A 25107-nucleotide genomic window follows, 5' to 3' on the forward strand; every position below is an offset into this window, starting at 1 on the left:
CAGCTGGGACCAATCAGCAGTCCCACAGCTGGCCCAAGTCGGACGGAACCACCCCATAAAAAGCCACTCCTCAGGGTGGCCTTGGGGCTTGGAGAGGTCTGGGGACAGAGGACAGAGCGCTGTGGGTCTGGCTGCCCCCAGGTGAGGGGCTGGGAGGGGGGACATTGGGCACTGTACCCCCTGAGTTCCAGCCCTGACACGGGCCCACCGGGCAGGGGCTGTCCCATGGGCAAAGCTATGGGCACTGGGACCACGTCCCCATCCCTGTGGTGCCCACCCTGGTGGGTGCCCTGAACTGGGGACACCTGGAGCTGCAGGGGCCCCAGGAAGGGTCCCTGCATGATATGGAGATGCAGGGCTGGGGCTGACAGTGGGGCTGTCCCTGACGCTGCGGATTCTCCATTAACACTGCCTCCAGATCTTCTTCTCTGGAGGTTGGGAAGCGGTGAGCGATGGTGAGGATGGTGCGGCGGCGGTGGGATGGGACCCCCGTGGGTATGGGCATCGTGGCCACGGTGCTGCTCTGGGTGGTGACTGAGGCTGCCAGAGGGTGAGTGCTGCAGCCCTGCCGGTCCCCACACCAGGATGGGTGCACCGAGGGTCCCGGTGACGCTGGTTGGGTGGTGGGTGCCACTGCAGGAGGTGGTGTGAGCGGACAGAGCAGGTAACAGAGGAGGAGGTGGTGATGCCCCGGCGTGAGGACGTGGTGCCGTGCCCCAGCATGTACCAGTACAGCCTGGCGGGATGGCGCATCGACCTCAACCGCATGCGCCAGGTGTACGGGGGGGAGCGCGGCGTGCCCCCAACCAGCACCCATCCCGGGGCTGCCATGTGTTACATCTACAGGTGAGTGCAGGGGGTGACATCGGTGGGTGGGGGGCACGTGCATCCCTATGCCCTCTGCCCGATGCCGGGGCCGTGCCCGCTCTGCAGACCCCCGGAGACGCAGCTGGTGGTGCGGAACCGCACGGTGCGTGCCTGTTGTGCCGGCTGGAGTGGGCCGCACTGCACAGAAGGTAGGGGCTGGGGGATGCACTGGGGGGCACCGTGGTGATGCAGTGTGGGGCTGGGGAGCACCACAGTACTGAGCTGCATCCCTGTGCCACAGTGGAGGGCTCGCTGGGACAATGCCATGCCAGCTGGCAGTGCCAGGACGCACTGGGTGCCCACAACCTCTCCACCGTGAGCATGGCCGAGTGCTGCCGCCAGCCCTGGGGGCACAGCTGGAGGAACGGCTCCTCTGCGCTCTGCTTCGCCTGCAGCCGGCAGCCCCTCACCGGTGGGTGCAGAGCACTGGGGTGTGGGGTGTCACTGGGTGCCCACTGAGCAGCACTCACCCCCCCACTGCAGGCGATGTACCCCTGCCCACAGCACCGCGGGGTCCTGCCGCCCGGCACCGCGGTCCCACTGCCAGCTGCACCGTATGGGCCGGATCCCGGTACCGCAGCTTCGATGGGCGGCACTTTGGCTTCCAGGGCGAGTGTGCCTACAGCCTGGCCGCCTCCACTGACAGCACCTGGGCTGTCAGCATCACCCCAGGCAGCCCGCCGGTACCCACCACCCCCGAGGGGATGAGGAGGTGTTGGGGTGGCTGGGTTACCCCCTGGGTCGTTGCTCTGGGGCAGAGGGGCTGTCCCCACAGCGTGTCACAGAGCCGCTGAGGTCCCCACTGCTGTCCCCTCACCCAGTCCCCGCTCACGGCCGCTGTCCCACAGGTGCTGCACATGACTTTCGGGCTGGACACAGTAGTGGCACGGGGACACAACATCTCTGTGAATGGCGTGGCAGTGCCAGAGGGGCGGCAGCACCTGCATGGCGGTGAGGGCTGAGGGCTGCGGGGAGGCTGTGTGCCCCCATCCCCACTGCCACTGCTGCTGGGGACCCGGTGGTTCGCCGCACGGGGTGGCACAAGGAGACAGCGCCAGCCTCAGCCCCCACCGTTCCCCTCCCCATCTCTGTGCCCTGCTGAGTGCCCTGGTGGTGTCCCTGCAGGGATCAGTGTCACCTGGCTTGGGGACTTTGTGGCTGTGGAGAGCGGGCTGGGAGTGCACCTCAAGTTGGACGGGCGCGGGACGGTCTATGTGACGGTCAGCGCGGAGCTGCGGGGCAGCACGAAGGGGCTCTGCGGCCCCTACAATGACGACCCGACTGGTAACACCCCGTGTGTCACAGCATCACTGTTGGGTGATGGGGGACACAGCGTGGCTGCGCTGAGGGTACATGCCATGTCCCCAACCCCACTTTGCCCACAGATGACTTCCTGCGGGTTGAAGGGGACGTTGCCCCGTTGGCTGCCAGCTTTGGGAACTCCTGGAGGATCCCAGATGCCAACCCTGAGGTATTGGGTCAGGCAGAGCATGGACGGGGCCGAGATGGGGACCATCCCAGCACCCTGTGGGGCTCCCTTGGGGCTGTGTCCCCACCCTGCTCCCAGCACAGCCCTACAGCAGTGGGGTGTCTCTGATCTGATCCCATCCTGGCGCAGCTCTCCTGCAGTGATGCAGTGGAGCCCAGTCCTGGCTGTGCCATGGGCAGCACAGCACAGCGGGCAGCCGAGGCCATGTGTGGGATGCTGCTCACCGACCCCTTCCGCCAGTGCCACGAAGCAGTGAGTCCTGCAGCTCTGTGGGGTTGGGGTGCGTGGACCCTCATGCCCTGACGGTCCATCCCACACCAGGTCGACCCCCATGGCTTTTACGAGGCCTGCCTGGAGCTGCACTGCAGGGAGGGGGGCACGGGGCCCTCACCACCCCCTGCTGTCTGTGACACATTGGCCACGTACGTGAGGGACTGTGCCCAGCGGAGAGCCTACATTGAGTGGCGCCGGCCGGGCCTCTGCGGTACGGGCTGCGGGGCTGGGCTGCCTCCCACCCCACTGGGGCCCCATACTCAATGGCTCATGTGTGGGACCCCCAATGGGTCATATGTGCACCCCTTTGGGGTGTGTGCACACCTAAGAGCTCTTGAGTGCATTCCAACAGCTCTTGTGGGTGCCCCAGCAGCTCTTGTGTGTGCCCCAATGGCTTTTACATACACCCTAATCGCTTTTGCATGCACCCTATAGCTCATGTGCACCCACTGGCTCGCCAATGGCACTTGTGTGCACTCCAGTGGATTGTGGTGGGACATGGGGGGATGTGGTGGGATGGGGGCGGTGGGATGCAGTTGACTCGAAGTGGCAGGATGGATTTGGGTCATGGGGAGATGGATGTGGTGGGATGTGATGGCACAGATTTGGGATATGATAGGGTGGAATGCCATTGATTGGATGTGGTGGGATATAGTGGGGTAGAGTGGGGGAGATGTTTAGGATGGGCCCAGTGGGATGTGGTGGATTGGATTTGGGACATGGTGAGATGGAGGTGGTGGGGTGTGGTGGGGTGGACATGGTGGGATGTGGCTGGCTGGATTTGGGACGTAGTGGGATGGATGTGGTGGGATGCAATGGAACACAGTGGGATGTGGTAGGATGAATGCAATGGGCCGTGGTGGGATATAGTCAGAAAGATTTGGGACAGCCTAAGTTGGACACAGTGGGATGTGATGGGATGGACTTGGGACACAGTAGTACGGAGGTGGTGGGATGAGATGGACCACGTGGGGATGTGGTGGGATGGATGCAGTGCATCGTGGTGGGACGCGGCGGGCCAGCTGCGGTGGCATTCTGTGTGCCGCGCTGTGGCACAGCAGAGCTGAGCCCTGGCACCCCACAGAGCGGCAGTGCGGCCACGGGCAGCGCTACTCGGACTGCGTGTCCTCCTGTCCCGCCAGCTGCATGGCTGCAGGCACTGCCGAGGAGGGGCACTGCCGGGACAACTGCGCCAGCGGCTGTGAGTGCACCCCGGGGCTCCTCCTGGACAGGGGGGCCTGCATCCCACAGAGCGCCTGCCCCTGCCTGCACCGTGGCCACATATATGCCCCAGGACAGAGCATCCGCCAGCGCTGCAACCAGTGGTGAGCGCCGGGGGGAATGGGGAGAGCCCTGCGGCAGGAGAGACCCCCGTGCTGGGGCTGAGCACCCCCTGCGCTGTCCCTGTCCCCACAGCACGTGCCGGGGGGGGCGCTGGCTCTGCACCCAGGACCGGTGTGCGGCGGAGTGCGCAGTGCTGGGGGATCTGCACTACATCACCTTCGACCGCCGACGCTTCTCCTTCCCTGGTGCTTGCGAGTACACCCTGGTGCAGGTATGGGGGTGCTGGGCTGGGGGCTGTGGTGGGGTACCTGGGGATCAGAGTGCTCCCTGCCCACAGGACTTTGTGGAGGGGACGCTGCGGATCACGGCGGAGCAGGAGGCATGCGGTGGCCACCAGCCCCTCAGCTGTCTCCGGGCGCTCTCCATCACAGTGCCGGGAGCCTCAGCCCGGCTGCACAGCACAGGTGACCCCCAGGTTGGGTCAGGGCAGAGGGCACCAAGCAGAGTCCACACTCCCCTTACACCCTTTCCTGCACCCCACACAGGAGAGGTGGTGGTGGATGGGCGCGTGGTGCCGCTGCCCTTTGCCAGTGCTGCGCTGACTGTACGCCGAGCCTCCTCCTCCTTCCTGCTGCTCCAGACCTTTGGGGCCCACCTGCTGTGGGGACTGGAGACCCCTGCAGCATACATCACCCTGCAGCCTGCCTTCGCCAACAAGGTGAGCCCCGCTTGGTTCCCCATGCCCTTCACCATTGCTGTGCCGTGCCACAACGCCATCCCTGTGCCGCAGGTGCGCGGGCTCTGCGGCACCTACAACTGGGACCAGCGGGACGACTTTGCCACGCCAGCGGGCGACGTGGAAGTCGGTGTCACTGCCTTTGCCAACAAATACCGGGTGTCCACCGACTGCCCCGTGCTCAGCCCGGTCCCCTTCGAGCCCTGCAGCACCTACGCCCCGCGGAGGGAACTCGCTGCTGCCGCCTGTGCCATCCTGCACGGCGCGTCCTTCCAGGTGCTGAGCAGCCCCACGGTGTGCCAGCACTGCGGTGTGCGCTGCTCTGCACGTCCCCTCCTGTCCGCAGCCCTGCCACCACCTCGTGGACTGGGAGCCATTCCACCAGCTCTGCCTCTATGATGTCTGTGCCTGCCCAGCTGGAAAGCACTGCCTGTGCCCTGCGCTGGCTGCCTACGCCCGGGAGTGCGCACAGGAGGGAGTAGCCCTGAGCTGGAGGAATGAGAGCTTCTGCGGTGCGGGGCGTGGGGATGGGATGGGGTGGGGTGGAGTGGGGAAAGGATGGGTTGGGACAAGATGAATGGGATGGGATGAGATGGGATGAGATGGCCTGGATAGATGGGACTGGATGGGATGGGGTGGGACAGGATGGGGTGAGTGGGTTCTTATGGGTGGAACAGGGTAGGTGGAATGAAATGGGATGGGATGGGATGGGATGAAATGCAGTGAGGCAGGATAGTGCTGGACAAAATTGATGAGATGGGGCAGGACGGATGGAATGGAATGGGATGGGTGGGACAGGATCACGTGGGACTGATGGTATAAAGCAGCACTATATATGTGGGATTTGATAGAATGGGATGGGATGACACAGGATGGATAGAATAGGATGACGTGGGATGAGACTAAGGAGGGGAGTGGAATGGATGAAACAGAATGGGACAAGATAAGATGTGTCAGAATGAATGGGATAGGGTGTGACAGATGAGGTGGGGTGAGATGGACCAGGATGCTGAAGGATGGAATGGGACAAGACAGAATGAATGGGGTGGGATAAGATGGGGTAGGATGAGACAGGATGGAATTGATGAGATGGATAGGATGGGATGGGTTGTGTTGGGATGGGATGGGATAGATGAGATGGACAGTATGGATGGAATAGGGTAAGACAGGATGGGATAGGTGAAGATGGAACAGAATAGATTAAATAAGACGGGTGGGACAGGATAGATGGGACAAGATGGATGGGATGAGATGAGATGAGATGGAATGGCTGTGATGGGAGGAGTGGGGCAGGAGGGGATGGAACAGGACGTATGGGATGGGATGGGAGGGATGGGCTGAGGGGCATGGGACAGAACAGGATGAATGTGATGGATAGGGCCAGGCACTGGGGTGCAGGGCTGTGCAGGGCTGTGCAGGGTGACTGCTGCTGGTTCCTGCACCGTGTCCATCCCTGCAGGCACTCAGTGCAGAGGGGGCCAGGTGTACCAGGAGTGCAGCAGCCCCTGCGGCAGGACCTGCGCCGACCTGCGCCTGGACGGGGCCAGCTCCTGCCCCAGCCTTGACAACATCTGCGTCTCTGGCTGCAACTGCCCCGAGGGGCTGGTGCTGGATGATGGTGGGCAGTGCGTCCCACCAGGGGTCTGTCCCTGCCAGCACGGCAGCCAGCTCTACCCAGCAGGCAGCAAGATCCGGCAGGGCTGCAATGCCTGGTGCGTGCCATGGGGCTCTACATCTGGGGGCTGGTGAGGCTGGGGTCTTCCCAGCCGGACCTCCTGGTCTGAGGGTGATGGGCTGCTGCGGGAGGTGGCTGTGGGGCCAGGTGGGCCAGGATGCTGCTGGAGGTGCGGGGTGGTGGCAGGAGACGTCTGATGAAATCCCCCTATGGCCTGTTTGTGATGGTACCGCAGGATAGGTGGGTTTCATTGAATGTCTGTGCCACATGGCGACGGTGCCGCCTCTGAAGACACTGTCACCATCCCTCTGGTGGGACTGGGGGCCAAGACAGTGGTGGGAACTGAGCTCTGTGGTCCAACTGCCCTCCTGGGGATCAGGACAAGCCCATAGCTGTGTGAGGACCTGAGTTCTGATGGAGGCCCCCCCTCCTTGGAGACAGCATCTCAGGGGGTCCTAGGAGTGCTGGGGATGCATGGGGCTGGCTGGGAGGATCCCATCCATCCTATTTGTCCCATCTTATTTGTCCCTCCCATCCTACCCATCCCACCCCATGTGACCCATTCCGACTGTCCGATGCCATCTCATCCCATCCCATCCCAAGCATCCCACTCATCCCACCCACTCCACACTCCTCAAAGTCAATGCCCTGTACAGATGTGCCAGCCCTCACTGCAGCCCCCCTTATCCACCCCCAGTATGTGCACTGCGGGCACATGGAGCTGCACTGATGCCCCCTGCCCTGATGCTGCCTTCTGCCCTGGGGACCTGGTCTATGTTTTTGGGTCCTGTTTGCGCACCTGTGACAGTGCTGAGCCCAATGGAACGTGCACGGGGATCGCTGATGGCTGTGTCTGCCCCCCAGGCACTGTATTCCTGGTGGGTTCCCCCAGCTCTGCTGCTCCATCCTTGCCTGGGCACACGTTGGGAGGAGGGGTTGGGGGAACCTGGGTGTTGGGGAGCTGGGTCTGGGGGCTCCAGCCCCTAGGGTCTGGGTCTGGGGGCTTCAGCCTTAAGGAGGAGGCTGGAGGGGGCTTGGGGTACTGGGGAGCTGGGTGTAGGGGCCTTAAGGAGCTGGAACACTGGGCCAGGGGCTGGGAAGCACTGGGGAGCTGAATGTGGGGCTACAGTGAGCTGAGTCAGGGGGCTGTAGAGTATTGGATTGTGGAGAGTATGGGACTTGGAGCTGGGTGTAGGGGACTTAAAGTATGATGGGTATGTGGAGCCTTGGGGAGCTAGGTTTAGGGGATGGGGTCATCTGGGACGTGGGATTCTGGGGAGCTGGATCAGGTGGAAGTGGGGCCCTGGGGAGCGGGACGTAGGGGATGTGGAGTATCAGATGTGGGGCACTGGAAGCTGGTTGTAGGGGTTCTTGGGCACTGGGATAGTGGGCTGCAGAAAGGCCTGGGTGCGCTGGGAACTGGGCAGATTCCCAGCCCATCTGCTGATGCCTGTGCCCCGACATCCCCACGCATCACCCTGGGGCTCACACGGGTCTGATGTGTGCAGGACGAGCGCTGTGTGCCCCCGGAGGAGTGCCCCTGCCAGCACAACGGGCGGCTGTACCAGCCCAATGACACCATCGTCAGGGACTGCAACACCTGGTGAGCCTCGGCACGCACGGGCACGGCGGTGCTGGCACAGCCCCGGTGCTCAGCCCCATCCTGCAGCGTGTGCCGCCAGCAGCGCTGGCAGTGCAGCAGCGAGGACTGCATGGGGACCTGTGTGGCCACGGGGGACCCCCACTACATCACCTTCGACGGGAGGGCCTTCTCCTTCCTGGGGGACTGCGAATATGTGCTGGTGCGTGAGGCCAATGGGCTCTTCACCGTCACCGCCGAGAACGTCCCCTGTGGCACCAGTGGCGTCACCTGCACCAAGTCGGTGGTGGTGGAGCTGGGCAACACCGTGGTGCACATGCTGCGGGGTGAGGGCACGGGGACATGGGGGGACAGGGGCAAAAGGGGAGAGCGCTCACGGTCCCACTGCCTGCAGGAAGGGATGTGACGGTGAATGGGGTCTCAGTGCGTCCCCCTAAAGTGTACAGCGGGAACGGGCTGACGCTGCAGCGCGCCGGCATCTTCCTGCTGCTGCTGTCCCGCCTGGGGCTGGCGGTGCTGTGGGACGGAGGTGAGACCAGGGGATGTGACAGCTGTGTGGGGATGTGGCACCCTGCGTGGAGACAGCACCCGGCTCACCCGGCACCGGTGCCATGCAGGCACGCGGGTGTACATCCGGCTGCAGCCGCAGCACCGGGGCCGCGTGGTGGGGCTCTGCGGGAACTTCGATCGTGACGCGGAGAACGACCTGGCCAGCCAGCAAGGTGTGCTGGAACCCACGGCCGAGCTCTTCGGCAACTCCTGGAGAGTCAGCCTGCTCTGCCCTGAGGTGGACGGCGCGACCGCGCAGCACCCCTGCACCGTACGGATGGGCACTGAGTGGGGGACCCACGGGGCTGGCTGCTGTGGGGACAACAGCATGGGGTAATGCAGGGGGGCTTCCAATGGTGATGGTGACATCTCCCCACCAGGACAACCCACACCGGGCAACGTGGGCCCGCAAGCGCTGCAGCATCCTGACACAGCGGCTCTTTGCGCCCTGCCACGACGAGGTGCCGTGCCAGCACTTCTATGACTGGTGCATCTTCGATGCCTGTGGGTACGTGCTGGGCTGCGGCCACCTCAGGGTGGGGGTCCCCGAGCCCCCCGCCTGTCCCTGTCCTGGACATCACCCCGCTGTGCCCTGCCTGCAGCTGTGACTCCGGGGGGGACTGCGAGTGTCTGTGCACAGCCATCGCCACCTATGCTGAGGAGTGCAGCCAGCGCGGCATCCACATCCGCTGGAGGAGCCAGGACCTGTGCCGTGAGTTCTCATCCACAGCGCCTGGGTTGTGCTGGGGGTTCTGGGATGGGGTCCGGGATGAGGTCTGGCGTGTGTGTTCCAGGATGGGGTCCTGGATGTGGGGTCCATGATGGGATCTGGGCTGGGATCCAGGCTGTGCAGGCTCACCCCAGGGCTGGCACAATGTGACCTCAACACCCTGTGCCTCTGCAGCCATGCAGTGCGATGGGGGGCAGGAGTATAGCGCCTGCGGCCCCCCCTGCCCCCAAACCTGCCGGAACTTAGGCCTGGAGCTGCCGGAGCACTGTGACACCATGTCCTGCCTGGAGGGCTGCTTCTGCCCCGAGGGGAAGGTGCTGCATGGTGAGCAGAGGGCTGCAGGGAGGGCTTCCCCTTGCCACCCTTTCTGACTCCTCCATCCCTCCCCGCTGGCAGAGGGCAGCTGTATCGACCCCGCCGAGTGCCCGTGCTTCTGGCAGGGCATCGCCTTCCCAGACAGCGCTGTGGTGCAGCAGGGCTGCAGGAACTGGTGAGCACAGCCGGTGCCCGTTCCCCACCCCTGCCCATCCCACACCCTACCTGCAGCCCATCCTAACTGCAGCCGCCCTGCAGCTCATGCACCGCAGGGCTGTGGCAATGCGTGCCCACGGCAGAGCCCTGCCCAGCACAGCCCCACTGCCCTGACTCGGAGTTCCCGTGCCGCTCTGGCGGGCGCTGCGTGCCGGGCGCATGGCTCTGCGACAACGAGGACGACTGCGGGGACGGCTCGGATGAGGTCTGTGCCCTGCACTGCGCCCCGCACCAACACCGCTGCACTGACGGGCAGTGCGTGCCCTGGGGTGCCCGCTGTGATGGTTTGTCTGACTGCGGGGATGGCTCGGATGAGCGCGGCTGCCCACCCCCCCCCTGCGCCCCACCGGAGTTCCGCTGCGCCAGCGGCCGCTGCATCCCACGGGCACATGTCTGCAATGGGGAGCTGGACTGCGGCTTCGCTGATGACTCAGATGAGGCAGGCAAGTGGCCCCAGTGGCACTGGCTGTGGGCAGTGAGCACCAAGGGTGGTTTGGGGACAGTTCTTCACCTTCCCATCCCTGGGGCTGTGCCCGCGTTGGGCTCTGACTGCTGTCCCTGCAGGCTGCAGTCCAAGCTGCAGTGTGGGTGAGTTCCAGTGTGCGGCGGGACGCTGCGTGCCATACCCACACCGCTGCAATGGACACGACGACTGCGGGGACTTCAGCGATGAGCGGGGCTGCGTCTGCCCAGCCGGCCACTTCCAGTGCCCTGATGCACAGTGCCTGCCCCCGGCTGCCCTCTGTGATGGGATACAGGACTGTGGGGATGGCACCGATGAGGCGTTCTGCCCAGGTGAGGGGCTGTGGCTGTGGTGAGCACAGGGCTGAGCGCCTGGTGACATAGCCCTGGCACTGTCCCCTTCCCCACAGACCGCATCACTTGTGCCCCAGGACAGCTCCCCTGCCCCGATGGTTCATGTGTCAGCCAGGTGAAGCTCTGTGATGGCATCTGGGACTGCAGAGATGGATGGGATGAGAGCTCTGTGCGCTGCATGGTGTCCTGGGCCCCCCCCGCACCCACCCAGCTGCCCACAGTGCCTGCTTACGGCACAGCAGGTGAGGGCACAGGTGTCCCCTGCGCTCCCCACATCCCCGGTGCCGTCAGTGGGAACACTTTGCTCTTTGCTGGAGAGGCCCGAGCTGCCCCCTACCCCTGGTGGGGTTCTGCAGGGAAGGAGGGGGGCACATGGGAACTATGCACGGGGTTCCTGCTCTCTGCATCACCCCATGGTGACACCTCCCCCAGCACCCGTGTGTGGACCCTACGAGTTCCCGTGCCGGAGTGGGCAGTGCGTGCCGCGGGGCTGGGTGTGCGACAGCGAGGCCGACTGCCCCGACAACAGCGACGAGCTGGGCTGCAACCGGAGCTGTGTGCTGGGACACTTCCCCTGCGCCCTGGGTGCCCACTGCATCCACTATGACCACCTCTGTGATGGCATCCCCCACTGCCCCGACCACTCCGATGAAAGTGATGACAACTGTGGTGAGGCACTGCGTGTCCCCTCGTGTCCCTGTCCCCAGCCCTGGGATGCTCTCTGGGGAGCAGGGCCCTCGTAGGGGAAGTTAGCAAGGCTGTGCTCCCCACGTGGTATCCCACACAATCCCAGGGATCCTTCTCACAGTGTCAGACCTGATGGGACACTGTCCCCACTGCAGGTTCTACCCAGATCCCACCGTGCCCAGGGCATTTTGTCTGCAACAACCGTGTGTGTGTGAATGCAACCAGGGTGTGCGACGGGGCACTCGACTGCCCCCAGGGCGAGGATGAGCTGGCCTGCGGTGAGGGGGGACCATGGGGGTGACAGGGAGCAGGGGGGCTGGGGGACCCCTGTGGGTGCTCATGGCTCCCCTGTCTCTGATGCAGAAGGCTACATCCCCACTGGTGAGAGGAACCAGACTGTGGGTCCCTGTGCTGAGTACAGCTGCAGGGATGGCGACTGCATCACCTTCAAGCAGGTATGGGCACGGGATGGGGATTCAGTGATGCCATGGGATGGGGAATGCAGTGATGCCATGGGATGGGGTCCACAGCAATACCCACTATCCTGTTCCGGTGCCATGTCGGGATCCCTGCTGTGTTCCCCCACCGCCCTGCCTGCAGGGGGCTCAGCATTGTTCTATGCCACAGGTGTGCAATGGGCTGCCCGACTGCAGGGACGGGGACATGGCCTCAGGGTGGCTGCCCTCAGATGAGTGGGACTGCGGGCAGTGGGGCCCCTGGGCACCCTGGGGGATCTGCAGCCACTCCTGTGGCCTTGGCCAGCAGCTGCGGGCACGGGAGTGCAGCCAGAGAACCCCAGGTGTGCTGCACCAGTGCCACGGTGAGGCCACGCAGGCAAGGCCCTGCTTCAGCACTGCCTGCCCCGGTGAGTGGGCATGGGGCTTGGATGGGGCTGCATGTGGGATTCGGGGAGTCCCAGTCCAAGGAGTCCCGGTGTTCCCAGGGCTGAGTTCCTGGGAGATTTAGGGATTTCTATGGCTGAGGGTGCCCAGTGGACTTGGGGATTCCTGTTGCTGGGAGTTCCTGGGAGAGTTGGATATTCCCATCACTGGAGAAATTAGTGGATTTGGGGATTCCCATGGCCAGAGTTTCTGGGTGCACAAAGGGGATTCCCACCACCAGGTCTGTTTTTGGGATTTAGGGGTGGTTCCCAAGGCTGGGGCTGCCCTGGGAACTGGAGAAGGTCTCCCACCACCAGATCTACCTGGGGAGTTTGGGGCTTCCAGTGGCTGGGGCTGCTGGGGGAAACTGATGAGGGTTGCATGACTTGGGCTGCCAGTGGGATCTGTGGACTGCTTGGAGTGTGCAAGGGGAAATCCCATGGCCAAGGCTACCTGGGGTTAGCAGGAGGAGTTCCCAAAACTGGGATTTATGTGAGAAGTGGGGTCCTCTCATCAGGGCAGGGCTGGTTGTGCCCTGGGGCAGGCCCTGGTATGTGGTCAGGACGGTGCCCTCCACCCTCACTTCTCCCTCTGCCTGCAGTGGACGGTGCCTGGAGCGAGTGGACGATGTGGTCCAACTGCACACAGGGCTGTGAGGGGGTGGTGGTACGGCAACGGCACTGCCAACCCCCCCGGGACGGCGGCCGGCCCTGTGCCGCACTGCCCGCCACAGCCCATGCCACACTGGAGATAGGTGGGTGACCCCCACCCTGAGACCCTCCACTCCCATGGCCGGGGGCTCACACACCCCTGACCCCTCATCTGTGCCCCAGGCACGTGCCAGCAGGACGGGTGCCCCCCTGCCTCCTGTCCTGGGGGGCTGCAGCCCCGGCCCTGCGCTCCGTGCCCCGCATCCTGCGCCGACCTCGCCAGCCGCGCACCGTGCCGCCAGGAGCAGTGCACCCCAGGTGAGGCTGTGCGCTGTCATCATCCCTGCTATGCATCCCACCCCCTGTGTGCCCACAACCCGCCTGGGCGGGGGTCTCGGTGGTGCTCGCAGGGTGCTGGTGTGCGGAGGGTTTGGTGCTGGATGGTGAGCGTGGCTGCGTGCGCCCACGGGAGTGTCGCTGTGAGGTGGATGGGCTGCGTTATTGGCCAGGGCAGCGCATGAAGCTCAACTGCCGCCTCTGCACCTGCCTGGACGGGCAGCCCCGGCGCTGCCGCCACAACCCTGCCTGCTCCGGTGCGTCCTGCCCTTGTGCCCACCCGCTGGCACGGTGCTGGGGCCGCTCTCACCGCGTTTGTGCCCACAGTGAGCTGCAGCTGGTCCGCCTGGTCACCCTGGGGTGAATGTCTGGGGCCCTGCGGCGTGCAGAGCATCCAGTGGTCCTTCCGCAGCCCCAGCCACCCCGGCAAGCACGGCACCAACCGGCAGTGCCGCGGCATCTACCGCAAGGCGCGCAGGTGAGGCTGCCCATCATGTTCCATGGGCCACGTGCTGTGTGCCATGTGCTCTGTGCCATGGGCCATGTTCTGCGTGCCACACACCGCGTGCTGAGTCCCTGCTGTTGTTTCCTCTCACAGGTGCCAGACGGAGCCGTGCCAGGAATGTGAGCACCAGGGCCGGAGCCGTGCGCAGGGGGACCGCTGGCGCTGGGGGCCCTGCCATGTCTGCCAGTGCCTGCCTGGCCCTGAGGTGCGCTGCTCGCCATACTGCGCCCGCAGCGCCGTGGGCTGCCCACAGGTGAGGTACCAGGGGCTGCACTGCGCTCTCCGTGCGTGAAGTGGGATGTGGCAGTGCCATCGTGGTACCCGTGGTACCTCTGGCGACAGGAACATTTCTTCACTCAGGGCCAGGTGCTGGTGGAGGGAAAGGGGGATTCCTGCTGCTTCTGTGCACAGATAGGTGAGCCCAGTGTTGGGATCTGGGGGGCACAGCCCTGCTGGGTGCCCGCTGGCACCTGGGTGCTGCACAGAGGTTGTCAACGCTGCAGGTGACAATGTGACGGCCATCCCCACGGCACTGACAGTGGAGCCCCCCAGCATCATGCCAGGAGAGCCCTCTGACAGCCCACTGCCCACGTTCCCGCTGCCTTCCCCAGGCGGTATGAGAGCTCTGCTCACAGTGTGCTGTGTCCCCACACCTCCTCCCTCTCCTCGGGACAGGACCCTGTGGGGTCACCCCCTCCCTGCAGGGGGAAAGAGCCAGCTCCATGCCTCCAAACCCACTCCCTCTGCCCACAGACCCCTGCTACAGCCCCCTGGGCATCGCCTCCCTGCCCGATAGCAGCTTCACTGCCTCAGCTGAGCAGCAGCAGCACCCAGCCCGTGCTGCTCGTCTGCACCACGTCTCCCCGGGGCTGGAGCTGCAGGGCTGGGCCCCCCCAGCTGACACCGTCCCTGGTCTGCCTTCCCACCTACCCTTCCTGCAGCTGGACCTGCTGCAGACCACCAACCTCACCGGTGGGTGCTGCGTGCCACGTGGCATTGGCACTGCCACCACAGTGGGCACTACGCCGGTGTTGGTGCCAGAGCATGCAGCTGCATGCCAACAAATTCCACATCTCCCCCAACAGGGGTGGTGGTGCAGGGGGCCGGGGCTGGGGATGCCTTCACCACTGCCTTCCAGCTGCAGTTCAGCACTGATGGGAACCGCTGGCACAACTACCAACAGGTCTCTGACAGCAGCTGGCCGGAGCCCAAGGTGCTGCCTGTGCCATGGGCACCCGCATGTGTGTGTGTGTGGGGAGGGGCTGCACAGGGCTGTCCCGAAGTGCACCGAGTGTCCCTTTGCAGCCAGTAACGTGATGACCCCGTGTCCCCTTCCCTGCACGTGTGGCTGGGTGCGGGTGTGCTGGTGCACAGCTGTGCGCATGGATTTGCGCAAGGGTTTGTGCATGAGTTTGTGCAGGGGTGTATGCATGGGTGTGCACATGGGCACGTGCACAGGTGTGCACCCAGGAGTGCACCCCTTCACACTCACCGCTGCCCTCCCACAGCTCTTCCAGGGCAACTGGGATGCCACCACACCGGTGGTGCAGCCGCTGGGCCACATGGTGCAGGCGCGCTACGTCCGCATCCTCCCTCAGAGCTTCCACAACGCCATCTTCCTGCGGGCCGAGCTGCTGGGCTGCCCAACAGGTACCCTGCGCTGTGCTGAGGGGGTTACCCCCCCCCAGGACCTCTTCTCCCTGCCCACCTCTCCCTCTCCCCAAAGTGCCCCTGGACCTGGCGGTGACGACGGCGGTGACACCAGCACCCTGTGGCACGGGGGAGTTCTGGTGTGGGGTCAGCTGTGTCACGGCATCCCGGAGGTGCGATGGTGCCACCGACTGCCCTGGGGGTGCCGACGAGGCCGGCTGTGAGCCCCCCAGCAGCACCACGCTGCCCACCCACCCTGCCAGGTACTGGCACTGGTGGGGGCCGGGAGTGCCCTAGGGGTTCCACATTTGGGGTGCACAGCCCCTCACCTCCCAGCTCTGCATCTTCCAGCCTCACAACCCCCGGCAGTGCTGGCATCCTGGGGCTGACCGCAGAGCCACCTGTGGCCCCCCCAGCAGCGGTGAGCGCTGAGACTTGTGGACAAGTGGGGGGCAGGAGCCATGTGGCACACAGAACAGCAGTGGTGACACCCATCTCCCCGTGTGCAGGTGCCAGAAGGGACGAGCGCGTGGCTCACTGTTGGCTCCACCAGCCCTGCTGTGCCATCCACCACCAGGCTGCCAGGTGTCCCCACCGCCACCATCACCCCCAGGGGGCCACCCTCTGCTGGTCCCCCATCACCTGGCATGGCAGCGGTAACGGTGTCACACCCTGTGACGGGACCACCTGCACTGCCCATGCCCCCCACTGGGGTCCCCACTCCAACATCTGCTGGTAAGGAGGCATGAGCTGGCACCAGCCCTGCATGAGGTCCGAGGGGGGGTACGACCTCCCCAGCATCTGGCACCACAGGAGTGGGGATATGAATGTCCCGAGGGTGATGTGGGGACAGTGTACAGCTTGCTGCTGGCTGGCTGCACTGTGGGGTGGGTGGTGATGGCCCAGGGGTCCCATTTGTCCCACCAGCACCCACCACAGCCCTCACTCCCCACCAGAGCCACCCCTGCCCCGGCTCCTGTGCCCCCCGGACCAGTTCCTCTGTGATGCCCTGGGCTGTGTGGATGCAGCCATGGTCTGTGATGGGCAGCAGGACTGCCTGGATGGCTCTGATGAGGCGCACTGCGGTGAGACCCCCATGATTCCCTGCCCCCACAGAGCCTGGGGTTGCTGAGCCCCAGCTCAACACAAGGGCCTTTCCCACAGGAGCCCTCCCCACCTCCGGCAGCTCCCCGTCACCCCTGGCCTGGCCCAGCAGTCCCCCACCCACCTGCTCCCCCAAGCAGTTCTCCTGCGGCACGGGTGAGTGCCTGGCCCTGGAGAAGCGCTGCGACCTGAGCCGTGACTGTGCTGATGGCTCCGATGAGAGCAGCTGTGGTGTGTAGGGGGGATGGGGTAGGGATGGGGATGGGATGGGGATGGGATGGAGAGGAGATGAGATGGGGATGGGGATGGAATGAGAATGGGATGAGAACGAGGTGGGGATGGGGATGGAATGGGAATGGGATGAGAACGAGGTGGGGATGGGGATAGGGATAGAGATGGGATGGGGATGAGATGGGCGTAGGGATCGGATGGAGATGGGGAGGGGATGGGGATGGAGATGGAGATGACAAAGGGATGGAGATGAGGTTGAGGAGATGGAATGGGATGCGATGGAATGGGATGGGGATGGAGATAAGAATGGGATGGGGCAGGGATAGGTTAGAGATTGAAATGGGGATGGGATGAGGATAGGAGTGGATGGAATGGGCATGGAGATGGGGATGGGAATGGAATGTGATGGGAGTGGGATGGAGAGGGGATGGGAATAGGATTGGTATAGGATAGGTGGGGATGAAGGTGTTAACAGTGAAGGGAATTGAATGGAATGGGGATGGGTTGGGGATTGGAATGCAGGTGGGATGGAGATGGGGACAGAGACAGGAATGCAGAAGGGATGAAGGACAGGGATGGGGATAGGAATGTGGAGAGGGAGGGGGATGGGGATGGGGAAAGGGCATCCCTTCATGGTGTGCCGTCTGCATTCTGTGCAGGCCAGCTCCAGCCCTCTGCCCCAGTGAGAAAGCTAGGGGACAGGTGCTGGGAGTGCCAGGGCTGGTGCCACTGGGGCTGGGGACACCAGGGCTGGGGGGCACCAAGAGGGGCTGAGCAGAGACTCCATCCCAGTGGGCCTTTCCAAAGGGGACAACTCTGGGCATGGGAAGGCCCCAGGGCAGCCCTCACCCTGCTCCATCCCTTCCAGCTGACTGCATCCTGTCCCCATGGGGTGGCTGGAGCCAGTGCAGCCACTCCTGCGGGCTGGGGGTGACGTCTCGCCAACGGGTCCTGCTGCGGGGTGCCCTGCCTGGGGGCACCTGCCACACCCCCCGCCTTGATACCCGCGCCTGCTTCCTGCGTGCCTGCCCAGGTACTGACCCTGGGCCCCACACCATGGCTGGGTTTTGTGGTGGGATGGCTGGGGGTGGGCATCACGGCAGGGTATGGCACGGTAGCAGAGCATGGTGGCACGGTGTGGTAGTGGGGCGCAGTGACAGCACAGTGCCAGGGCATGGTGGTGGTGAGTGGTGGGAGGGCTCAGTGGTGGGGCACGATGAGGGGGCAGGATGATGGGGTTTGGTGACAGCTCACCGTGATGGGTTACGGTGACAGGACACGGTGGTGGGGCATGGTGGCACAGTGCGATGGGTGGCACATCTCTGCACAGCAGCCCCATTGACACAGCCATCCCTGCAACTGCACAGCGGAATGGGAGGCCGTGAGGGGGGATTGTGTGGAGTCCCCAGCCTGCACCAGAACAGCTTGGCCCAGCTGAGAGGGGGCAGGGCCACATGGGCAGGGGACAGAGGGTGCCCACACTGCCCCTGTTTCACTGCCCCCCAGTGCCTGGCGCCTGGGCAGCCTGGGGTGTGTGGTCCTCCTGTGATGCTGAGTGCGGGGGGGGCATGCGGAGCCGCACCCGGAGCTGCACCGACCCCCCACCCAAGAACGGTGGCCAGCCCTGTGCCGGGGAGGCCCTGCAGAGCCAGCCCTGCAACCTGCAGCCCTGTGGGGACACCCGAGGTATGGCAACGGGGACATAGGGATGGGGACATGGAGAGGGGGGTGTGATGGGATGGGGACACGGCGCTGTGGGGACACTTGTGGCGCCAGGGTGACACGGGGGAGCATCCTGTCCCCATAGCAGCCCAGCTCTTCTCCCACAGAGTGTGGCCCTGGGATGGTGTTGGTGCAGGAAGGGGACTGTGTGCAGGGCCTGGTGCCACCCTGTCCCCAAGTCTGCGGGGACCTGAGTGCCACCAGCAGCTGCCAGAGCCCCTGCCAGGAGGGTGAGTGACGGGGTGGGCACAGCGCAGGGTGGGGGGTGGGTGCTGGTGTGGGTGCACCGGCGCTGATGCCGTGCCGCGGGGCAGGCTGCCGGTGCCCGCCAGGGCTCTTCCTGCAGGAGGGCACCTGTGTCAATGCCAGCCAGTGCCACTGTCACCAGGGCCAGCAGCGCTGGCTGCCCAGCCAAGTCTTCCTGAGGGATGGCTGCAGCCAATGGTGAGCGGTGACGCCGTGTCCCCGTGCCCTGCCTGCAGCCGGGGTCACCCCACACACTTCTCTCTGTCCCCGTGGCTGAACCCAGCTTCTGTCCCCAGCGTGTGCCGGGATGGGGTGGTGACATGTGAGGACACGGCCTGTCCCATCGCCTGCGCCTGGTCTGCCTGGTCACTGTGGACCCTCTGTGACCGCAGCTGTGGTGTGGGCATGCAGGAGAGGTTCAGGTGTGGGTCTGGGGAGGGGACCTGACCACACGGTGCTGGGTGGGGATGTGGGACAATGCAGCGCTGTCCCCACAGGTCCCCATCCAACCCTGCAGCAGCCAATGGTGGAGCGCCGTGCGATGGGGACACCCGGGAAGTGCGTGAATGCCACACACCCTGTGCCACCGGTACGTGCATGCCACCACCCTGGGGACAGGACATCTGCTGTCCCCTCCACACCCACTGCCCTGGGGGTGCCTGGTGCCTGCAGTGGTTGCTCCAGCTCCGTGTCCACCTGTCCCAGCTGAGCCAAGCAGCGGTTGGAGCTCCTGGACCCCATGGTCCCCCTGTTCCCGGAGCTGCTTCCACCACGTGGACCGGCGCGGCCGGCGGCACCGCTTCCGGCACTGCGAGGGGATGGGGACCTGCCCAGGGCTGGGGGTGCAGGAGGAGCCCTGTGACACAGCTCCCTGCCCAGGTGGGTGCTACCTGGGGGGCTGTGGGGCTGGGGGAGCACAACCCATCGCTGAGACTCTGTTATGGGGGTTTGTGGGGTGTGAGGTGAGGGGGTGCCTCAAGGCAGAGTGGGTGCCCATGGAGCAGTGGGTGCCCAATGGAGCGGTGGGTCTCCGTGGAGAGGTGGGTCCCCATAGAGCAGTGGGTGCCCATGGAGCGGTGGGTGCCCATGGTGAGGCAGGGTCCCATGGCGAGGTGGAGTCCCAGCCCATCTCCCCACAGTGGCAGGTGTCTGGATGCCTTGGTCAGCCTGGTCTGAGTGCTCTGCTCCCTGCGATGCCGGCGTTCAGACCCGCAGCCGAACCTGCACCCCCCCGGCTTTCGGTGGTGCCGAGTGCACGGGACCCCACCTCCAGACCCGCAACTGCAACACCCGGCCCTGCGGAGGTGAGTGCCATGTGGGACATGGGATTGCAGCACCAGCACTGACACCAGCCCTGCACCCACTCTCCCCTGCAGCACAGTGCCCTGACACCATGCAGTACCTCACGGCGGAGGAGTGCCGGCATAGTGAGGGGCGATGCCCGTGGATCTGCCAGGACCTGGGCGCTGGTGTGGCGTGCACTGCGCAATGCCAGCCTGGCTGCCACTGCCCTGCTGGGCTCCTGCTGCAGAACGGGACCTGTGTGCCACCCAGCCACTGCCTCTGCCACCACCGTGGCCACCTGTACCAGCCTGGGGACATCACTGCACTCGATACTTGCAACAACTGGTGCGGGGGGCACTGGGGATGGGGCCTGGGGGGTTCCCCCCACCTTCACCTCCTGCTTACTGCCCCTTCCCACAGCACCTGTGTGGCCGGGCAGATGGTGTGCAGCACAGAGACCTGCCCAGGTAGCACTGAGCGGCAGCTACAGGGAAGAGGGGGTCCTCCTGGTGCCAGGGGGGCTGGGTGCAGTGAGTCCCCGTGTCTCACCAGTGCCCTGCACCTGGAGCAACTGGACGGCCTGGAGCACCTGCAGCCACAGCTGTGATGTGGGGATGAGGCGGCGGTATCGGGTACCCATTGTGCCCCCCCTGGCCGGAGGGGGTCCACCTTGCCAGGGACCCAGCATGGAGGTGGAGTTCTGCAGCCTGCAGCCCTGCCGTGGTGAGCGGTTCCCACTCCAGGGACCCTGGGGAGGGTCCCATGGGATGGGTGTCCTTAGGGAGGGTGCTGTTGGGTGGGCATCCCTGGAGAGAGTGCCACTGAGTAGGTGTCATGGGGTGGGCACCCCTAGGGAGGGTGTCATGGGGTGCATGCCTTGGGGTGGGTGTCCTTAGTACAGGTGCCATGGGGTGAGTGCCATGGGCTGTCCTTGGGGAACGTCTGCAGCTGACTGTCTCCTGAGGTGGGTGCCCATGGAGTGGGTGTCCCTGCACTGGGTGTCCCTGGGGAGGACAACCCCTGGATAGCTGTCCATGGCATGGGGGTGCCCCTGGGTTGGGAATCCTGGGCGGTTCCTGGGGTGGTTGCAGGGCCAGACAGCACACAAAATCCCCGTGTGCACGGCAGCCGTGGCACCATGGGGTCCGTGGTCGGAGTGCTCTGTGTCCTGCGGGGGTGGCTACAGGAACCGCACACGGGATGGTCCCCCCCTGCACAGCCTCGAGTTCAGCACCTGCAACCCCACACCCTGCCCTGGTGAGCCCCCCTCCATCTGTCTTTCTATCTATTCTTCCCTCCGCCCCTCTGTCCATCCATCCCTCTCCGTCTGTCCCTTTCAGCAGCCCCTGTTCCAGCAGCCTCTGTCCCCACCCCCCATGGTTCTCATCCCTGTGTGCCCCGCCATGCCATCCCCAGGCTGTCCCAGTGCCCCGTGCGCATGGTGGGGGCTCAGAGCCGTGTCCACCCACCCCAAAATGCCCCACACTGGGGTCACCCCAGCTGTCCCATGGTGGGCAGACAGCTGCGTATCGGTGCCACCAAGCATGGTGACCCAGCTGGGGGTGCTCGGTTGTGTTCCCTCTCCAGGCAAGGAGCCAGGGGTCTGCCCTCCCGGCAAGCAGTGGCAGGCATGCGCCCAGGGTGCAGCCTCGTGCGCAGAGCTGAGCGCGGCCCCCCCAGCTGATGGGAGCTGCCACCCCGGCTGCTACTGTCCCCCGGGGGCACTGCTCCTGGTGAGTGGGGGTGATGGTATGGGGAAGGGGAGGGTGCTCTGTGCGGGCACCCCCGAACAGCAGCACAGCGCCATGTCCCTGCAGAACAATGAGTGTGTGGCTGAGGCGGCGTGTCCCTGTGCCGTGGATGGTGTCCTCTATCAGCCCGGGGATGTTGTGCCACAGGGCTGCCACAACTGGTCAGTGCCTATCTGGAGGGGTAGGTCTGGATACTGCTGCCCCCCCCGCCAACCACTGCCCTCTGTCCCCAGCTCCTGCATCGCCGGTCGGGTCACCAACTGCTCTCAGGAGGACTGCGGTGAGTGTGAGGTCCCCACCCGCCCCATGCTGCAGGTACAGTGCCAACCCCGGCCCTGGTGGCACTGCTGGTCCCCTCCTGCTGCCCCCTGTGGCCTCCAGTGGCCATGGCTGGGTTGTGGCAATAGGAATGGGGGTCTCACTCGTGGACCTCTTTGCCTGCGGACCTGGCTCTGAAGGGAGGGAGTCTGCACCCAAACCGGGGGAGACCTGCCCCAAAATGGAGGGTCCTTCCCCAAAGAGAGGATTGTTACCCAAAAGGGATAGATTTACCCCAAAATGGTGCAAACCTGCCCAAAAGGGGAGAGTGTGCCATAAAGGGAGGGATGTACCTCAAAGGAGAGCAATGTGCTCCAAAATGGGTTGGTGTGCACCAAATTGGGGGGCCTGCTCTGAAAGGGAGAGATTTGCCCTAAAGGGGAGAGATGTACCCAAAAAGGGAGAAACTGACCCCAGATGGGGGAGACCTGCCCGCAAGGGGAAGGGTCTGCTCTAAAAGTGATAGATCTGCCCCAAAACGAGGGGACCTGCCCCGAAGCTAGCTCCCAGTCACCCCATCCATCCCCGTGCCAATGCTGCGGGTGGGTTCATGCTGACACCCCATGCCCCGGGCAGTGGATGGGCCCTGGACCCCATGGACCCCCTGGAGTGAGTGCTCAGCCTCCTGCGGGCTGGGCCGCCAGCGCCGGTACCGCTTCTGCTCTACACATCCCGGGGTGCCCTGCGCAGAGCCACAGCCTCAGGAGCGTCCCTGCGCCCGGCAGCCCTGCCACCGTGAGTGCCCAGAGCTGGGAGTGGGGATGGGTGCTGGTGGGAACGGGGATGGGGGCCATCCTGTGCTGACGGCCCATTCCCCCACAGCTCCTGACTGTGCCGCAGTGCCAGGGTCAGTGTTCAGCCACTGCGGGCCCCCCTGTCCCCGCTCCTGCGATGACATCTCGGTGAGTGGTGACCCCTCATTTTCCCCATCCCATCCCCTCGTCACATCCCCAGCACTCACCAGGGTGGTGTCCCCATGGCAGCACTGCGTATGGCACTGCCAGCCTGGCTGTTACTGCACCAACGGCACGCTGCTGGATGCAACGGGCACGGCGTGCGTGGCCCTGGAGAACTGCACCTGCCTGGATGCACACAGCGGGCAGCGGCATCAGCCCGGGCAGAGCGTGCCACGTGGCGATGGGTGCAACAACTGGTGAGTGGGGTGGGGTGAGGGCAATAGGGCATAGCATCCCCCCATCCCCACTGCCATCCCATCAGCAACCCCATCCTCATCTCATCCCCATCCCCACCCCTTGCTGCTCTCTGCCCGCAGCACCTGCACCCAGGGGAGACTGCTGTGCACTGGGCTGCCCTGCCCCGGTGAGTGCGGGGGTCTCCAAGGAGGGAATGCGGTGTCACTGTGCAAAGAGATGCTGCCAACTGCCCCCACCCCATCCGCAGTGCCCGGTGCCTGGTGCGAGTGGTCCCCGTGGACGCCATGCTCGAGGAGCTGCGGGGATGAGGCTGCCACGCGGCACCGTGTCTGCTCCTGCCCTGCGCCACAGCAGGGGGGGGCGGGCTGCCCTGGGGGTCTGGAGGGGCACGGGGACACCGGGATGCAGCTGCAGCACCAGGAGTGCCCCTCCGTGCCACCCTGCCCTGGTGGGTGATGGGAGAAGGGCTCTGGGGATGCTGTGCTGTGGGCACCCCGTGCTCAGTGCCCACCATCAGTGCCATTCTGGGGGTATCCCATACTCAGTGCCCACTGGGCTGCCCCATGTCAGTGTCTGTAAGTTCTGTGGTGGGGGGCCATGCTGGGGCTGCCCCACGCTCGGTGTCCATGAGTGCCATTCTGGGGGTGCTGAAGTGCTGAGGTGGGGGCTTGGGGGGGCCATGCTGGGGATGCCCCATGCTCAGTGCCCACCTCTCTCCCCTCACAGAGGATGGGGCCTGGGCTGCCTGGGGGCCCTGGTCAGGCTGTGGGGGCTGCGGGGGGCAGGCGGTGCGCACCCGCTCCTGCTCCAGCCCCCCTGCCCGCTTCGGGGGGCTGCCCTGTGCCGGGGAGGCGCGCCAGAGCCGGGCCTGCCCGTGGGCCACCAGCAGCTGCCCAGGTGAGGCTGCAGGGTCCTGGGGTCGCGGTCCCCTTACCACTATGGCCATGTCCACCCCCTTCCATCCCCCCCAACGCGCTGTTGCTCCCTGTAGAGTGTGCTGGCGGCCTGGTGGCCTTCACCTGTGGCAAGCCGTGTCCCCACTCCTGCGAGGACCTGCGGGAGGACACTGCCTGCATGGCCACCCCCCGCTGCCTGCCCGCCTGCGCCTGTCCCCATGGGCAGCTGCTGCAGGATGGCGACTGCGTGCCCCCAGAGCTCTGCCGTTGCACGTGGGGTGCGTGCTGGGGACACATGGGGACATGCAGGGTGGTGGTCTGGGTGTGCTGGGTGCAGTGGGGTGGTGGGGATGGGGTACAGGGTGCAGATTTGGGGTACAGGATGAAATGGGAGTGCAGGGATGGAGTAATGAGTGCTATGAGGTGGTGGAGTTGCAATGTAGGTTGCAATGGGGTGGAGGAGATGGGGTACGGCATGCAGGGATGGGGTGTATGGTGCCATGGGATTGCAAGGATGGGGCATGGTGTCATGGGATGGCAGTAAAGGGGTGCAGGGTGCAAGGAGATGGTTGGGATTGCACACAGCATGCATGGACAGGGTGCAGGGTGCTATGGGAGGGCAGGGATGAATGTAGGGTAGCATAGATGGGATGTAAGGTGCTATGGAGTTGCAAGGATGAGGTGCAGGATACCATGGAGCAGTGAGGATGAGGTACAGCGTGCAATAGGTTTGCAAGGATGGTGTACGAGGTGTTGTGAAGTGACTGGGGTACAGAAAGCAATGGGATGGCAGGGTTGGGATGCAGGGTACTGCAGGGTTGCAAGGATGGGATGAACCATGCAATGCCATGGCAGAGGATGCAGGAATGGGGCTGTGCCATGACATGAGTGGGGCACAGGAGGGGGGGCTGGGGTGAAGGATGCCGTTTAGCATCAGGTGATGTGTGCCTGTGCCCCCCACAGCACCCTCCAAGAATGGGAGCATCTGGGAGCAGGACGGGGCTGTCCCCATGCAGGAGCTGCAGCCTGGTGAGACCGTGCAGAGACACTGCCAGAACTGGTGAGAACCCCCATCCCCACACCCAGCCCCAATGGAGGACCCTATGGGACCATCCTGGTGCACAGGGATGGCACGTGGCCCC

General features: G+C 64.8%; 2 protein-coding genes and 1 non-coding gene across 3 annotated transcripts in view; all 3 read left to right on the forward strand.

Moving 5' to 3' along the window:
* The window catches only part of GIMAP7L5 (GTPase IMAP family member 7-like 5), a 598436-nt gene that overhangs the window by 49029 nt on the left and 524300 nt on the right, over window positions 1–25107 (forward strand). The window lies entirely within an intron of this gene.
* SSPO (SCO-spondin) overlaps window positions 84–25107 on the forward strand; it is a 36535-nt gene continuing 11511 nt past the window's right edge. The window contains exons 1-72 of the mRNA NM_001006351.3: window positions 84–141; window positions 419–550; window positions 640–846; window positions 934–1016; window positions 1109–1279; window positions 1351–1550; window positions 1716–1818; window positions 1993–2151; window positions 2253–2338; window positions 2486–2608; window positions 2678–2840; window positions 3714–3954; window positions 4046–4184; window positions 4251–4377; window positions 4459–4631; window positions 4704–4925; window positions 4996–5161; window positions 6109–6361; window positions 7022–7202; window positions 7833–7927; window positions 7994–8250; window positions 8319–8453; window positions 8542–8744; window positions 8854–8981; window positions 9076–9185; window positions 9378–9527; window positions 9600–9693; window positions 9777–10177; window positions 10299–10529; window positions 10607–10792; window positions 10983–11219; window positions 11393–11515; window positions 11601–11692; window positions 11865–12102; window positions 12720–12872; window positions 12952–13086; window positions 13179–13361; window positions 13432–13582; window positions 13703–13862; window positions 13970–14024; window positions 14113–14223; window positions 14363–14581; window positions 14695–14792; window positions 15118–15259; window positions 15336–15522; window positions 15611–15680; window positions 15769–15994; window positions 16216–16344; window positions 16424–16594; window positions 17463–17627; window positions 18101–18280; window positions 18424–18546; window positions 18631–18760; window positions 18859–18984; window positions 19060–19151; window positions 19268–19441; window positions 19702–19866; window positions 19939–20191; window positions 20267–20313; window positions 20399–20569; window positions 20975–21103; window positions 21434–21579; window positions 21664–21758; window positions 21831–21883; window positions 22492–22650; window positions 22738–22817; window positions 22899–23068; window positions 23189–23235; window positions 23317–23517; window positions 23796–23966; window positions 24061–24243; window positions 24929–25025. Coding sequence (NP_001006351.3) covers window positions 453–550; window positions 640–846; window positions 934–1016; window positions 1109–1279; window positions 1351–1550; window positions 1716–1818; window positions 1993–2151; window positions 2253–2338; window positions 2486–2608; window positions 2678–2840; window positions 3714–3954; window positions 4046–4184; window positions 4251–4377; window positions 4459–4631; window positions 4704–4925; window positions 4996–5161; window positions 6109–6361; window positions 7022–7202; window positions 7833–7927; window positions 7994–8250; window positions 8319–8453; window positions 8542–8744; window positions 8854–8981; window positions 9076–9185; window positions 9378–9527; window positions 9600–9693; window positions 9777–10177; window positions 10299–10529; window positions 10607–10792; window positions 10983–11219; window positions 11393–11515; window positions 11601–11692; window positions 11865–12102; window positions 12720–12872; window positions 12952–13086; window positions 13179–13361; window positions 13432–13582; window positions 13703–13862; window positions 13970–14024; window positions 14113–14223; window positions 14363–14581; window positions 14695–14792; window positions 15118–15259; window positions 15336–15522; window positions 15611–15680; window positions 15769–15994; window positions 16216–16344; window positions 16424–16594; window positions 17463–17627; window positions 18101–18280; window positions 18424–18546; window positions 18631–18760; window positions 18859–18984; window positions 19060–19151; window positions 19268–19441; window positions 19702–19866; window positions 19939–20191; window positions 20267–20313; window positions 20399–20569; window positions 20975–21103; window positions 21434–21579; window positions 21664–21758; window positions 21831–21883; window positions 22492–22650; window positions 22738–22817; window positions 22899–23068; window positions 23189–23235; window positions 23317–23517; window positions 23796–23966; window positions 24061–24243; window positions 24929–25025 — 10922 coding nt within the window. The 5' untranslated portion in view covers window positions 84–141; window positions 419–452. The remainder of the gene's footprint in view (window positions 142–418; window positions 551–639; window positions 847–933; window positions 1017–1108; window positions 1280–1350; window positions 1551–1715; window positions 1819–1992; window positions 2152–2252; window positions 2339–2485; window positions 2609–2677; window positions 2841–3713; window positions 3955–4045; window positions 4185–4250; window positions 4378–4458; window positions 4632–4703; window positions 4926–4995; window positions 5162–6108; window positions 6362–7021; window positions 7203–7832; window positions 7928–7993; window positions 8251–8318; window positions 8454–8541; window positions 8745–8853; window positions 8982–9075; window positions 9186–9377; window positions 9528–9599; window positions 9694–9776; window positions 10178–10298; window positions 10530–10606; window positions 10793–10982; window positions 11220–11392; window positions 11516–11600; window positions 11693–11864; window positions 12103–12719; window positions 12873–12951; window positions 13087–13178; window positions 13362–13431; window positions 13583–13702; window positions 13863–13969; window positions 14025–14112; window positions 14224–14362; window positions 14582–14694; window positions 14793–15117; window positions 15260–15335; window positions 15523–15610; window positions 15681–15768; window positions 15995–16215; window positions 16345–16423; window positions 16595–17462; window positions 17628–18100; window positions 18281–18423; window positions 18547–18630; window positions 18761–18858; window positions 18985–19059; window positions 19152–19267; window positions 19442–19701; window positions 19867–19938; window positions 20192–20266; window positions 20314–20398; window positions 20570–20974; window positions 21104–21433; window positions 21580–21663; window positions 21759–21830; window positions 21884–22491; window positions 22651–22737; window positions 22818–22898; window positions 23069–23188; window positions 23236–23316; window positions 23518–23795; window positions 23967–24060; window positions 24244–24928; window positions 25026–25107) is intronic.
* MIR10585 (microRNA mir-10585) lies at window positions 6519–6580 on the forward strand. Its single transcript, NR_161999.1, has one exon. It is a non-coding gene; the product is annotated as a microRNA mir-10585 (primary transcript).

This window comes from Gallus gallus, chromosome 2 (genome assembly GCF_016699485.2).
Source record: "Gallus gallus isolate bGalGal1 chromosome 2, bGalGal1.mat.broiler.GRCg7b, whole genome shotgun sequence".
In the NCBI taxonomy this organism is placed as follows: Eukaryota; Metazoa; Chordata; class Aves; order Galliformes; family Phasianidae; genus Gallus; species Gallus gallus.